At 41.9% G+C, this 15,019-nt stretch overlaps 1 protein-coding gene across 1 annotated transcript; it reads left to right on the top strand.

Moving 5' to 3' along the window:
• The first annotated feature begins 1,542 nt into the window (after nucleotides 1–1,542).
• Nucleotides 1,543–3,530, top strand: LOC123859325 (RNA-binding motif protein, X chromosome-like). The gene is given in 1 exon segment (XM_064574288.1): nucleotides 1,543–3,530. A coding segment is annotated over 1 exon segment (1,152 nt). The 5' UTR covers nucleotides 1,543–1,644; the 3' UTR covers nucleotides 2,797–3,530.
• Nucleotides 3,531–15,019: the final 11,489 nt, after the last annotated feature.

Raw genomic sequence — 15,019 nt, 5'->3', positions numbered from 1 at the left:
AATATTATGAGCAATAATAGGCCAACAAATTAGGCAATCTGGAAGAAATGGATGCATTCCTAGAAACATATAAACTGCCAAAACAGGAAGAAATAAAAAACCCGACCAGACCCCATGACCAGCAAAGAAATTGAATCAGTAATCAAAAATCTCCCAACAAGAGTCCAAGGCCAGAGGGCCTCCCAGGGGAAGACTGTCCCAGAAGACAGTCACATGCAAAAAAATGAAATTGGACCACTTTCATACACCATACACAAAAATAAACTCAAAATGGATGAAAGACTTAAATGTGAGACAGGAATCCATCAAAATCCTAGAGAAGAATACAGGCTGCAACCTCTTTGATCTCAGCCACAGCAAATTCTTGCTAGAAACATCGCCGAAGGCAAGGGAAGCAAGGGCGAAAATGAACTATTGGGGCTTCATCAAGATAAAAAGCTTTTGCACAGCAAGGGAAACAGTCAACAAAACTAAAAGGTAACTTAAGGAATTGGAGAAGATATTTGCAAATGTCTATATAGGGCTAGTATACAAAATCTATAAAGAATTTATCAAACTCAATACCCAAAAAACAAATAATCCAGTCAAGAAATGAACAGAAGACATAGACATTTCTCTAATGAAGACATACAAATGGCCAACAGACCCATGAAATAATGCTCCACATCACTTGGCATCAGGGAAATACAAATCAAAACCACAATGAGATACTACCTCACACAGGTCGGAATGACTAAAATTAACTATTCAGCAAACAACAGATGTTGGTGAGGATGCCAAGAAAGGGGAACCCTCTTACACTGTTGGTGGGAATGCAAGGTGGTGCAACCACTCTGGAAAAGAGTACAGAGGTTCCTCAAAAATTTAAAAATAGGAGGTGCCTGGGTGGCTCAGTCATTAAGTGTCTGCCTTTGGCTCAGGTCATGATCTCAGGGTCCTGGGATCAAGCCCCGCATCAGGTTCCCTGCTCAGCAGGGAGCCTGTTTCTCCCTCTCCCACTCCTCCTGCTTGTGTTCCCTCTCTCGCTGTCTCTCTCTCTGTCAAATAAATAAATAAATAAATAATCTTAAAAAAAAAGTTAAAAATAGAACTAACCTATGATCCAGCAATCACACTACTGGGTATTTACCCAAAGGATACAAAAGTACTGATTTGGAGGGGCAAATGCACCCTGATATTTATAGCAGCATTATCAACAATAGCCAAACTATGGAAAGAGCCCATCGACTGGTGAATGAATAAAGAAGATGTGGTGTATATATATAATGGAATATTACTTGTCCATCAAAAAGAATGAAATCTTGCCATTTGCAATGACATGGATGGGGCTAGAGTGTATTATGCTAAGTGAAATAAGTCAGTTAGAGAAAGACAAACACCATATGATTTCACTCCTTTGTGGAATTTAGGAAACTAAACAGATGACTGTGTGGGAAGGGAAAAAAAGAAGAGAGAGAGAGAGGTAAACAATAAGAGACTCTTAAAAACAAACAGGCTGGTTGCGGGTAGTGCTAGTGGCTTCCCTCTTCCGTTCTTGGAACCCGCGGCACTCCCTCGTGCTGAGCTGCTACGAAGCCCCTGCTGGCAAGCTCGTAGGAGCTTGGAACCAACGTCACCCCTCCGTCTCTCACCAGGGGGAAAAAAATGGTTGAAGCAGATCTCCCAGGAAAGCTTTTCATTGGTGGCCTCAATACAGAAACAAATGAAAAAGCCCTTGAAGCAGTATTTGGCAAATATGGACGAATAGTGGAAGTTCTATTGATGAAAGACCGTGAAACCAACAAATCGAGAGGATTTGCTTTTGTCACCTTTGAGAGCCCAGCAGATGCTAAGGATGCAGCCAGAGACATGAATGGAAAGTCCTTAGATGGAAAAGCCATCAAAGTAGAACAGGCCACTAAACCATCATTTGAAAGTGGTAGACGTGGACCACCTCCACCTCCAAGAAGCAGAGGGCCTCCAAGAGGTCTTAGAGGTGGAAGAGGAAGAAGTGGAGGAACCAGGGGACCTCCCTCACGTGGAGGGCACATTGATGATGGTGGCTATTCCATGAATTTTAACATGAGTTCTTCCAGGGGACCACTTCCAGTAAAAAGAGGACCACCACCAGGAAGTGGTGGTCCTCCTCCTAAAAGATCTGCCCCTTCAGGACCAGTTCGTAGTAGCAGTGAAATGGGAGGAAGAGCTCCTGTGTCACGTGGAAGAGATAGTTACGGAGGCCCACCTTGAAGGGAAACCCTGCCCTCTCATAAAGATGTTTATTTGTCCCCAAGAGATGATGGATACTCTACTAAAGACATCTATTCAAGCAGAGATTACCCAAGTTCTCATGATACAAGAGATTATGCACCACCACCAAGAGATTATATTTACCATGATTATGGTCATTCCAGTTCATGTGATGACTACCCATCAAGAGGCTATAGTGATAGAGATGGCTATGGTCGTGATCGTGACTATTCAGATCATCCAAGTGGAGGTTCCTACAGAGATTCATATGAGAGTTATGGTAACTCACAGAGTGGTCCACCTACACTTGGGCCCCCACCATCTTATGGTGGAAGCAGTCACCATGATGATTATAGCAGCTCATGTGATGGATATGGTGGAAGTCGAGACAGTTACTCAAGCAGCCAAAGTGATCTCTACTCAAGTGGTTGTGATCAAGTTAGCAGACAAGAAAGAGGACTTCCCCCTTCTATGGAAAGGGGGTACCCTCCTCCACGTGATTCCTACAGCAGTTCAAGCCACGGAGCACCAAGAGGTGGTGGCCGTGGAGGAAGCAGATCTGATTGAGGGGGAGGCAGAAGCAGATATTAAAAACAAACAAAACTTTGGACCAAAATCCCTGTTCAAAGAAACAAACAAAAAAGTGGAACATTTTCTGTCATAACTACCCAAGGACTACTAAAAGGAAAAATTGTGTTACCTTTTTTTAAATTTCTTAAGTTCCCCTTCCATAATTTTTATGTTCTTGTGAGGGAAAATAAAGTAAAACCTGTTTAATCTTATTTGACTTTATGACATTGCTTTCAATAAGCAAATGTTAAATGTGTTAAGACTTGACTTGTGTACTAGTGTTGTAATTTTTCAAGTTAAAAGTTTCCCTAAAGGCCACTTCTTATATCTGATTTTTCCCAGTAAATGAGGTGAAGCGATTCTAAGACCTTCCACAAACATCTAGCCATCTAAAATGGAGAGGTGAATCCTTCTGCCTATACAAACAAGCTAGCTATTAGAGGGTGGTCGAGGTATGCTACTCTAGGATTTCAGAGTGTCTTCAAACTGAAATCTCAATGTTCTCAGTATGAAAAACCTGAGATCAGATGCTTATGTGAGGAAAATGCTTTTCACCCAGTAAACCCAAAAAAGCAAATGGATAATGCTGGCCATATATTGCCTTTCTGACATTTCCTTGGGTATCTACAAGAACATCTCCTTTCCCCTCCCCAAATAAGACCATTTAAGTGTGTGTTAAGCAACTACAGAATACTAAATAAAAAGTTTGGCCAAAACCAAAAACAAAAAAACAAAAAACAAAAACTGAGGGTTGGGACGCCTGGGGGGCTCAGTCAGTTAGGCATCTGCCTTCAACCCAGGAATAAATCCCGCCTGGTCATGATGAATAATCCTTTTAATGTACTGTTGGATCCTATTGGCTAGTATTTTGGTGAGAACTTTTGCATCCATGTTCATCAAGGATATTGGTCTGTAATTCCCCTTTTTGATGAGGTCTTTGTCTGGTTTTGGGATCAAGGTAATGGTGGCCTCATAAAACAAGTTTGGAAGTTTTCCTTCCATTTCTATTTTTTGGAACAGTTTCAGAAGAATGGGTATTAATTCTTCTTTAAATGTTTGGTAGAATTACCCTGGGAAGCCGTCTGGCCCTGGGCTTTTCTTTGTTGGGAGATTTTTGATGACTGCTTCCATTTCCTTAGTGGTTATAGGCCTGTTCAGGTTTTCTATTTCTTCCTGGTTCAGTTTTGGTAGTTGATACATCTCTAGGAATGCCTCCATTTCTTCCAGGTTATCTAATTTGCTGGCATAGAGTTGCTCATAATATGTTCTTATAATTGTTTGAATTTCCTTGGTGTTGGTTGTGATCTCTCCTCTTTCATTTATGATTTTGTTGATTTGGGTCATTTCTCTTTTCTTTTTGAATAGTCTGGCCAGGGGTTTATCAATCTTGTTAATTCTTTCAAAGAACAAGCTCCTAGTTTCATTGATCTGTTCTACTGTTCTTTTGGTTTCTATTTCATTGATCTCCGCTCTGATCTTTATTATTTCTCTTCTCCTGCTGGGTTTAGGCTTTATTTGCTGTTCTTTCTCCAGCTCCTTTAGGTGTAGGGTTAGGTTGTGTACTTGAGACCTTTCTTGTTTCTTGAGAAAGGCTTGTATTGCTATATACTTCCCTCTTAGGACTGCCTTTGCTGCATTCCAAAGATTTTGAACAGTTCTGTTTTGATTTTCATTGGTTTCCATGAATTTTTTTAACTCTTCTTTAATTTCCTGGTTGACCCATTCATTCTTCAGTAGGATGCTCTTTAGCCTCCATGTATTTGAGTTCCTTCCGACTTTCCTCTTGTGATTGAGTTCTAGTTTCAAAGCATTGTGGTCTGAAAATATGCAGGGAATGATCCCAATCTTTTGGTACCAGTTGAGACCTGATTGGTGACCTAGGATGTGATCGATTTTGGAGAATGTTCCATGGGCACTAGAGAAGAATGTGTATTCTGTTGCTTTGGGATGGAATGTTCTGAATATGTCTGTGAAGTCCATTTGGTCCAGTGTGTCATTTAAAGTCTTTATTTCCTTGTTGATCTTTTGCTTAGACGATCTGTCCATTTCAGTGAGGGGGGTGTTAATGTTCCCCACTATTATTGTATTGTTGTCGATGTGTTTCTTTGCTTTTGTTATTAATTGCCTTATATAATTGGCTGCTCCCATGTTAGGGGCATAGATATTTACAATTGTTAGATCTTCTTGTGGGATAGACCCTTTAAGTAGGATATAGTGTCCTTCCTCATCTCTTATTATAGTCTTTGCTTTAAAATCTAATTTGTCTGATGTAAGGATTGCCACCCCAGCTTTCTTTTGGTGTCCATTAGCATAGTAAATGGTTTTCCACCCCCTCACTTTCAATCTGGGGGTGTCTTTGGGTCTAAAATGAGTCTCTTGCAGACAGCATATCAATGGGTCTTGTTTTTTATCCAATCTGATAGCCTGTGTCTTTTGATTGGGGCATTTAGCCCATTTACATTCAGGGTACCTATTGCAAGATATGAATTTAGTGCCACTGTTGCCTGTAAGGTGACTGTTACTATATATTGTCTGTATTGTTTTCTGGTCTATGTTGCTTTTAGGCCATCTCTTTGCTTAGAGGACCCCTTTCAGAATTTCTTGTAGGGCTGGTTTTGTGTTTGCAAATTCTTTTAGTTTTTGTTTGTCCTGGAAGCTTTTTATCTCTCCTTCTATTTTCAATGACAGCCTAGCTGGATGTAGTATTCTTGGCTGCATATTTTTCTCATTTAGTGCTCTGAATATATCATGCCAGTCCTTTCTGGCCTGTCAGGTCTCTGTGGATAGGTCTGTTGTCAGTCTAATGTTTCTACCATTGTAGGATACAGAGCTCTTGTCCCGAACTGCTTTCAGGATTTTCTCTTTGTCTCTGAGACTCGTAAGTTGTACTATTAGATGTTGGGGTGTTGACCTATTTTTATTGATTTTGAGGGGGGTTCTCTGTGTCTCCTGGAGTTTGATGCCTGTTTCCTTCCCCAAATTAGTGAGGTTCTCTACTATAATTTGCTCCAATATGCCTTCTGCCCCTCCCTCTCTTTCTTCTTCTTCTGGGATCCCAATTATTCTAATATTGTTTCATCTTATGGTATCACTTATCTCTCAAATTCTGCCCTCGTCATCTAGTAGTTTTTTATTGCTCTTTTTCTCAGCTTCTTTATTTTCCATCATTTCGTCTTCTATATCACTAACTCTCTCTTCTGCCCCATTTATCCTAGCAGTTAAAGCCTCCATTTTTTATTGCACCTCATTAGTAGCCTTTTTGATTTCTACTTGGTTAAATTTTAGTTCTTTTATTTCTCCAGAAAGGGTTTCTCTAATATCTTCCATGCTTTTTCCAAGCCCAGCTAGTATCTTTAAAATCATCATTCTGAATTCTAGTTCCAACATCGTACTAATGTCCGTATTGATTAGGTCCCTGGCAGTCGGGACTCCTTATTGTTCTTTTTTTTTTGAGGTGATTTTTTTCCATCTTGTCATTTTGTCCTGAGGAGAAGAGATGAATGAGAGAACAAAAATGCTAACAGGGTAACAACGACCCCAGAAAAATATACACTAAACAAATCAGAAGAGACCTGAAACTGGGGGAAAAGAAAGAGAAAGAAAGAAAAAAGAAAAAAAAAGATAAAAACAAATAAACAAATAAAACAAAACAAAACAAAAAAACAGAAAATGATCAAATATGATCAGGCTGGTGCATGGATCAGTGCCACAGACTAGATTTTGGGCATGTTTTGGTCTGTTAGAAGAAAGTGCCTCCCAAAATTTTAAAGAAAGAAAAACTTATATAGGTACAAAAATAAGAGTAGATACAATGAAGGGATGGAATATGACTGTAAAGATGAAAATTATAAAAGATTTTATAAAAGGAATTGATAAGAAGTTGGTTGAAAGAAAGAAGAGGATTTACAAAAAAAAAAAAGGAGAGAATGTGATCAGGCAGGAGACTATAAGAAAGCCATACACTAGAGATTTAGGGTATATTTTGGTCTGTTAGAAGAAACTGTATCCCAAAATTTTATTTTATTTTATTTTTTAAGATTTTATTTATTTGACAGAGAGAGACAGCGAGAGAGGGAACACAAGCAGGGGGAGTGGGAGAGGGAGAAGCAGGCTTCCCGCTGAGCAAGGAGCCTAACGTTGGACTTGATCCCAGGACCCCGGGATCATGACCTGAGCCGAAGGCAGAGGCTTAACCATCTGAGCCACCCAGGCGCCCTGTATCCCAAAATTTTAAAGAGAGAACAACTTGTGTATATATATATACCAAAAATAAGGTTAATCCACTATGAAGGCATACAATATGACTGTAAAAATGAAAAATAAAAAAGATTTTTTAAGAAAGGGATTGATTAGATGTTGGTTGAAAAAGGGAAAAAGAAAAATTAAAAAAAGATAAAAGAAAAAGAAATTAAAAAAAATTAACTTTGAAAGACTAAAGAATCATGGTAAAAAAGCCACGGATTCTATGTGCAGTATTCCCCTAGCGCTGGAGTTCTGCCATTCTCATTGATCAGTAAACTTGGTCTTGGCTGGCTGTTCTCACTGATCTTCTGGGGGAGGGGCCTGTTGCCATGGTTCCCAAATGTCTTTCCCGGAGGCGGAATTGCCCCGCCTTTGCCAGATCCAGGCTAAGTAATCTGCTCGGGTTTGCTCTCGGGAGCTTTTGTTCCCTGCAAGCTTTCCATACAGCTTTGGAGGCCGAGAGTGAAAATGGTGGCCTCCCAATCTCCTCCCCGGAGGAGCCGAGAACTCAGGGCCCCACTCCTCAGTGCACCCCCAGAGAAGAGCAGTCAATCACTCCCCTCTCCCTGGTCTCCGGCTGCGCTCCATGCTCACCCAGCCTGTGACCGAGCATTTCTATCTCTGGCACCCTACTCCGTGTGGAGTCTCCAAACCCAGCAGATCCCTGTGGTGCACTTCCACACCGCTTCTCCCGGGGGAGGAAGGGGAGTCTCCCCGGATCTGCCGCTTGTTGGGTCCCTGCTGGAGGAGCAGTGGCCCGACTGTGCCACAGATCACGGTTTATGGCAACCCTGAGCTGAGATTCCACGCCTCAGCTCCATCTCTGCAGCCGGCTTCCCTGCTCTGATACCTGAAGCTCTGCCACACTCAGGCACCCCCTTTCTGTGACCCTGAGGGTCCTGAGACCACACTGTTCTGCGAGAGTTCCACCCCCCGCTTAGCCACTGGAGCGACGTCTCTCAGCGGAGCAGACTTCTAAAAGTTCCAATTTTGTGCTCCGCAGCTCTATCACTTGCCAGAAGCGGTGGACGGAGGCTCCCTCCCCCGCATCATTCATCTTCCCGAATATCGCCTCAGATTCACTTCTCCGCACGTCCTACCTTCCAGAAAGTGGTCGCTTTTCTGTTCAGAGAGTTGCTGCTATTCTTTTCTTCGATCTCCTGTTGAGTTCGTAGGCGTTCAGAATGGTTTGATCCCTATCTAGCTGAATTCCTGGGACCAGACAAAATTTAGGTCTCCTACTCCTCCGCCATCTTGCTCCTCCCTCCCCCCAGAGTTTTCGATTCATTCGGTCTAGAGAAGGGTCCAAGAATTTGAATTTCCTCCAAGTTCCTGGGTGATGTTGTTGTTAATGGTTTGGGGACCACACTCCCAACAACTGGTGGAACCTTTCTGAGTTTGGCCTTGATATCAAACAATTCCCATGGGGAAGACCTCATTTTTTGCCCCTTCACCAAATGACTGCTGAGGGAATTAGAACTAAGCCAAACTCTCAGTTAGCAAGACAATCTTTACCCTGTGTACCACTACAGTCAGTCACCAGCCTCTCAAGGCCTCCAAGTGTGACAGACATAAACGCTCCTCAGGCCACCTGCTGCATAATATAAAATTTCTCAACAACTCCTGGCCCCTGAAGGGCATAGCTGGCCCAACAGGGAACAGCAGTCCGTGACCTCGCTCTTTTGCTGGGTCCTACCTAATACAGGGTAGTGCAACCAGGGACCTCAGTCTCCATGCAGATATGTCAGCACCCAAATAAAACAATTTTCCAGCCAGAGATAACTCTGAGAACAGAAGTCTAATCCTACCCCAATTACAAGGTTTGTCATGCCTCAAAAGAACTTTCATTTCTTTTCCAAGGCCTATGACCCTTGGCTTTTACCCCCATGTCCTTCAAAGGCATTCCCGAGCTTGTACAAATGGGCAGAGACTAAAGGACTTTACCCCCTAAGATGTGGGGGAAAGTCCTGGGGAAGGTTTTTAGAAAACAGGGTTTCATGACTCACACAAAACCTGAGAGTATGAGAGACAAATCAAAACCTCAATGAGATACCACCTCACACCAGTCAGAATGGCTAAAATTAACAAGTCAGGAAATCACAGAGGTTGGCGGGGATGCAGAGAAAGGGGAACCCTCCTACACTGTTGGTGGGAACGCAAGCTGGTGCAGCCACTCTGGAAAACAGTATGGGCATCTCTCAAAAAGTTAAAAATAGAGCTACCCTATGACCCAGCAGTTGCACTACTGGGTATTTACCCCCAAGATACAAATGCAGTGATCCGAAGGGACACATGCACCCTAATGTTTATAGCAGCGATGTCCACAATAGCCAAACTATGAAAAGAGCCCAGATGTCCATCGACAGATGAATGGATAAAGAAGATGTGGTATATATACACAATGGAATATTATGCAGCCATCAAAAAATTGAAATCTTGCCATTTGCAACAGTGTGGATGGAACTAGAGGGTATTATGCTAAGCGAAATAAGTCAATCAAAAAAGACAAGTATCATATGATCTCACTGATACGAGGAATTTGAGAAACAAGACAGAGGATCATAGGGGAAGGGAGGGAAAAATGAAAGAAGATGAAGCCAGAGAGGGAGACAAACCATAAGAGACTCTTAATCTCAGGAAACAAACTGAGGGTTGCTGGAGTGGTGGGGGATGGGGTGGCTGGGTGATGGACATTGGGGAGGGTATGTGTTGTGGTGAGTGCATTTGTTGTGTAAGACTGATGAATCACAGACCTGTACCCCTGAAACATAATACATTATATGTTAATAAGAAGGAAAAAAAGAAAGAGAAAGTGATTCACAGTGCATGCTCTAGTCTGAGGGGTCTACAGGATTTGATGCCCAATAGATGATTCCTCAAAGTTGCTTAGCACATTATAATAACATTCCTGTTCCATAACTCTCTGTGAAGTTTTACAGAAGAGGAAAGGAGGCCCAGAGAAGTAGTATGACTTTGCACTCAGCTAGTAAGTGGTATATATAATTGAGATTCAAACTCTGGCCTCTTTATCTCAAATCCAGTGCTCTAACCACTTCAGCACAGGTGGTGCAAACTCAGACCTTTGATGCCTGTTCCCCAAAGGCTACTGCGTGGACTGTGGGTACGGGGGAGGGGGGCAAAATGCTATCTATAGCTCTACTTCCTTCCAACTACTTACTCCTGGCACTTCTGAGGTGCAGTGAAACGTAATCAAGAACCACTGCAGTGGTCAAAATGAAAATGAACTCTAAACTTGCATACACTATTTTAGAGCGATTACTAGGCTGAGAGCGGAAGTACATTTTTAAAGCACTGTGATAAATGGCACAACATATTACAGCACCATCTAGCTTAGGATATACACGGGGAGCCCATGTTCTTATTTTCCTGGTTTTATTAAGATGTAATTTATAGGGGCGCCTGGGTGGCTCAGTCATTAAGCATCTGCCTTCGGCTCAGGTCATGATCCCAGGGTCCTGGGATCAAGTCCCACATTGGGCTCCCTGCTCAGCGGGGAGCCTGCTTCTCCCTCCACCTCTCCTCCTCGCTTGTGCTCTCTCTCTCTGTCAAATAAATAAACAAAATCTTTTTTAAAAAAGATGCAATTGCCATATAACATTATGTAAGTTTAAGGTGTACAACACAGCGATTTGCTAATGTACATATTGTGAAATGATCACCACAATAAATTTAGTTAACATCCATCACCTCACATAGTTACAGTTTTTTCTCCTTGTGATGAGATCTTTTAAGATCTACTCTCTCAGCAACTTACCAATATACAAAGTACTGTTAGCTATAGGCATCATGTAATATCTCGCATCCCCAGAACTTATTTATCTTACAACTGGAGGTTTGTACCTTTTGACCCCCTTCACCCAATTCCTCCACCCCACCCCTACCTGTGGCAACCACGAATCTTTTTTTTATGTTAGTCACCATATAGTACATCCTTAGTTTTTGATGTAGTGATCCACGATTCATTGTTTTCATATAACACCCAATGCTCCATGCAATACGTGCCCTCCCTAATACCCATCACTGGGCCAACCAATCCCCCATCCCCTCCCCTCTAGAACCCTCAGTTTGTTTCTCAGAGTCCATAGTCTCTCATGGTTCGTCTCTCCCTCTGATTTCCCCCTTCATTTTTCCCTTCCTTCTCCTAATGTCCTCCATGCTATTCCTTATGTTCCACAAATAAGTGAAACCATATGATAATTGTCAGCAACCATGAATCTGATCTGTTACTTTGAGTTTGATCTTTTTAGATTCCACATATAAGTGAAATCTTACATACAGTATTTGTGTTTCTGTCTGACTTATTTCACTTAGTATAATGCCCTCAAAGTCCATCCGTGTTGTTGCAAATGGCCGGCAGGATTTCTTTATTTTTTGTGGCTGAGTAATATTGCATTGTGTATATATATATCACATTTTCTTTATCTGTTCATCCATCGATGGACATTTAGGATGTTTCCATGTCTTAGCTATTGTACGTAATTCTGAAATGAACATAAAGATATGTAATATTTCTTTGGATCACAAATTCTTATCAGTTGCTTAAGTCATTGGATATATAGGTGTAAGCAGTAGGGAACAAGGCTTGTTGGATGATATGAAGAGAAATGTTTTGCTTCCTCCATGGAATACCACAGTCTACGTGGAATTTCTGCATGAGTTACGTTGAAGAAAAAAATTATTTTCTTAATCCCTCAGTCTCTAGTAAAGCTATCTATGTCTTGGTATTATTCTGTGAAATGATTTCTTTCCATAATTCCTTGTCTACTGCTGGGATGCACTCAAGGGTCAAAGAAAACAACATAACTGTGAGAAGCCCTTGGTACATGTTCCTGTTGCTCCCCTTTCTGCATTCAGATTTCCTTTAAAATAATAAACTTCTCTTTGGGGAAGCTTCAGAATCTCAAGATGATTATTCTGAGCTCTTAGGACATGTGACTAAAAGCAAAAAGCATTTTCTTCCTCTTCAGACCTCATCCTTTTGTATGTGTGTATGGAAACTGATTGAGTTTCCTCAGAAGTGCCAAAATCCTGCCTGGTGTGTGTTGTGAAACAAGCAGGTTTTTAGTGAGATTTCACCTTCTGTCCATCACAAGTTCCTCCAGATTTCTTGCTCCCTGGGAGCTCCTGGGGTCGTTCAGCCAGTTCAAGCCCTGTGTTGGGAGCAATTCCAGCCAACATGCCTGGAATGGCACATACGGCTTGGTAAGGCGAAGCCTCTCTTCTCCTCTTTCCTTCCTGGACCTGAAATGTTTCATCTTCTCTAGGTCCCAGGTGTGTTTGAGCCTTGTGGTCAGGCTGCCTGATCCTTTTTCTTTCCCCTCTGACTCCTTTCTACCACAAACTCGGTTGCCCACTTGAAGGGATTTCTATGTTGCCCCACATTTTCTTTGGTTTGGGGTGCAGAATTTGTTTCTTTCCCCTAATGATGACCAAGAGAAGCTTGTGAAGAGATTGAATCCTGAAGCTGCCACACTATCAAGCACTGATTCAAAATGTTTACAAGAGGGTGGGAAGAAGACACACCACAAAAACCCATTTACAGGGCCAACCCTCGGCAGAACTGAGGAATTTCTAGCCAGGTCTTGGTAGTTTAACCTTAGTACTCTCTCCTTCACACATCCCTAGAGTATCAGGGGCCAAGATTACCTTCTACTACATGTGTCACACTCCAGAAACTTGGGGGTCCACCCTCCTTTGATAGTCCAGTGTTCTTCTAAGTACTAAAGGTTTCAGTAGAGCTGTAGCTCGGAAAAAGAAATAAAAGCACAATAATATATTTTGCAATAACATCATAATGGGGAGGGGTTGGGATAACCCTGGACAAAGCCTTTGTGTGTATGTGTGTATGAGGAGACATCTCCTAGCATGATTCCTGAGGTTTGTGGCAATACCTTCTCAGGGAGGGGGGTGGTAAGGACTCTCTTTTGACTTTTTCAATACTCTCATTCATACCATGTACGCTTGCTTGTTTTATAATAATAACAATAGCTAATGGCAAAAATTGGGGAGCATTTATGTGCCAGGCATTGTAATAAGTACTTTAAATGTGTTTATGCAGCTAACAAATGACTCAAGAGGGAAATATTATTATTGCCCCAGTTTCTAGATGAGGATACTGAGACACTGAATAATTAAATAAGTAGTCCAAGGTCACCCATCCAGTAAGGAACAGAGCCGTGATGGTATCTCTGTTCACCCAGGTACCTGCATGGTTTCTCTTGATCCAAAGTACTTTCTGTTGGTAGATTGGGCTAGTGTCTCCTCCTCCTTGAGATCCTGGGTCTTTCTTATTCAAGCCACTGCTAGCTTTTCTGAACACTGCATATATCTGAGCCTATTCTTTTGTGAGAAATTATTTATTTTGACTGAGACAATTTAGAAAACAATGAAAAATTTTTAAATGAAAAGTCACACTGACACCACTCCTAAAACAGCAAGACATCCTCCCCTTCCTTGCCACTCAGAGATGGCTTTTTTCCATATTTCTTTCCAGAACCCATTTGCAATTAGTTCTCCCAACTGAACAGCAAGAAGGACGAGGTCAAAGCCATAATCTGGCTCATCATCTAAGCAATTTATGGGAGAAATTCATGATGCTAGTAAGTGCTATGTTTGTGGGGAAATATACCAGAATGCTGATCTGGACACTCTGATTTACACAAGCCCCTCCAACCAAACACAGCCTATAAACCAATGAATTGTGATTCTAAAAGGAAAGAACATTTATTTTTATGTACTTTATTATCTCCCTGAAAGTAAAAAAAAAAGGATGATATTTTTGTCAGATGCTTTTCTTAAATCAGTTCACAACTCTCTCCCACTTCTCTTGGGTCTGACATGAGGCCACCCAATTTCCCAGTCAGTGCTATAGGAGAAACACCTGGAAGGAGGGAGGAGGGAGGAAGGAGAAACAGATTTAGGAGAGATTTGCTTATGGTACTGTGATAACTCCTCCTAGGAACGGGGATGGGCATGGGAGATGGCCAAGTCTTGACTTCTCTCCCACAAAATTTACAGACAATAAAGGTGTCACTACATGTTCTTTCAAGAACAGGATCAAAGTATGGGGTTTTTTGGGTTTTTTTAGAATGATTTCTTGTTATGATGAACCAGAAATACAAGATTCCACTGTAAAACTGGAACTGTTGACAGAATATGGATGAACTTATTTCCTTCAAGGGAAATAGAAAGAGGGTCAAACAAAGCCAATGAATGGAGAAGCCCAAGACTGGTTGAGGATAAACATAAGGATAATAGCATTTCAGCACGGATAGCTTCCGACCCCTCCCAGCAGGTATCTGCCATCATTCTATCCCTTTCTCTTCTGAAGCATCTGCCAAACCAAATGGCTATTTCCTCTCTTTTGCAGGTATAAGCCAACACAACAGTATCTCTTTGGACATGATACAAATCCAAGAGGAAAGTTTATACATCTCATTCCAGGGTAGAAAGTGCACATAACCAACTCAGCACATTCATTATATGGTGTCAATGTACATGGAAGCAACTTTAATCAAATCAGAGGTACTAGCCCGTGTGACCTGTTATGTGGCTCTGCAGCTATGTCAGTGTTCTTAATTTACTAAACTAAAATACCAACATGGCAGAATGCATTTTTGAGCTCCAGATTTTCTAAATACTTCTAAGAGGCTATTTTTAAAAATATTTTATTTATTTGTCAGAGAGAGAGAGCGAGCAAGCGAGAGAGCATGCACACAAGCAGGGAGAGCAGCAGGTAGAGGGAGAAGCAGGCTCCCCGCTGAGCAGGAACCCGATGTGGGACTCGATCCCAGGACCCTGAGATCATGACCTGAGCCAAAGGCAGACGCTTAATGACTGAGCCACCCAGGCACCCCTTCTAAGAGGCTATTAAAGATGATGTAGGGGGCGCCTGGGTGGCTCAGTTGGTTAAGCGACTGCCTTCGGCTCAGGTCATGATCCTGGAGTCCCTGGATCG

Source organism: Mirounga angustirostris, unplaced genomic scaffold (assembly GCF_029215605.1).
Source record: "Mirounga angustirostris isolate CCGP_5_RB_7025 unplaced genomic scaffold, mMirAng1.0.hap1 SCAF_11, whole genome shotgun sequence".
Lineage (NCBI taxonomy): Eukaryota > Metazoa > Chordata > Mammalia > Carnivora > Phocidae > Mirounga > Mirounga angustirostris.
Note: the sequence above shows the minus strand (reverse complement) of the source record. Positions and strands in the feature narration are given on the sequence as shown.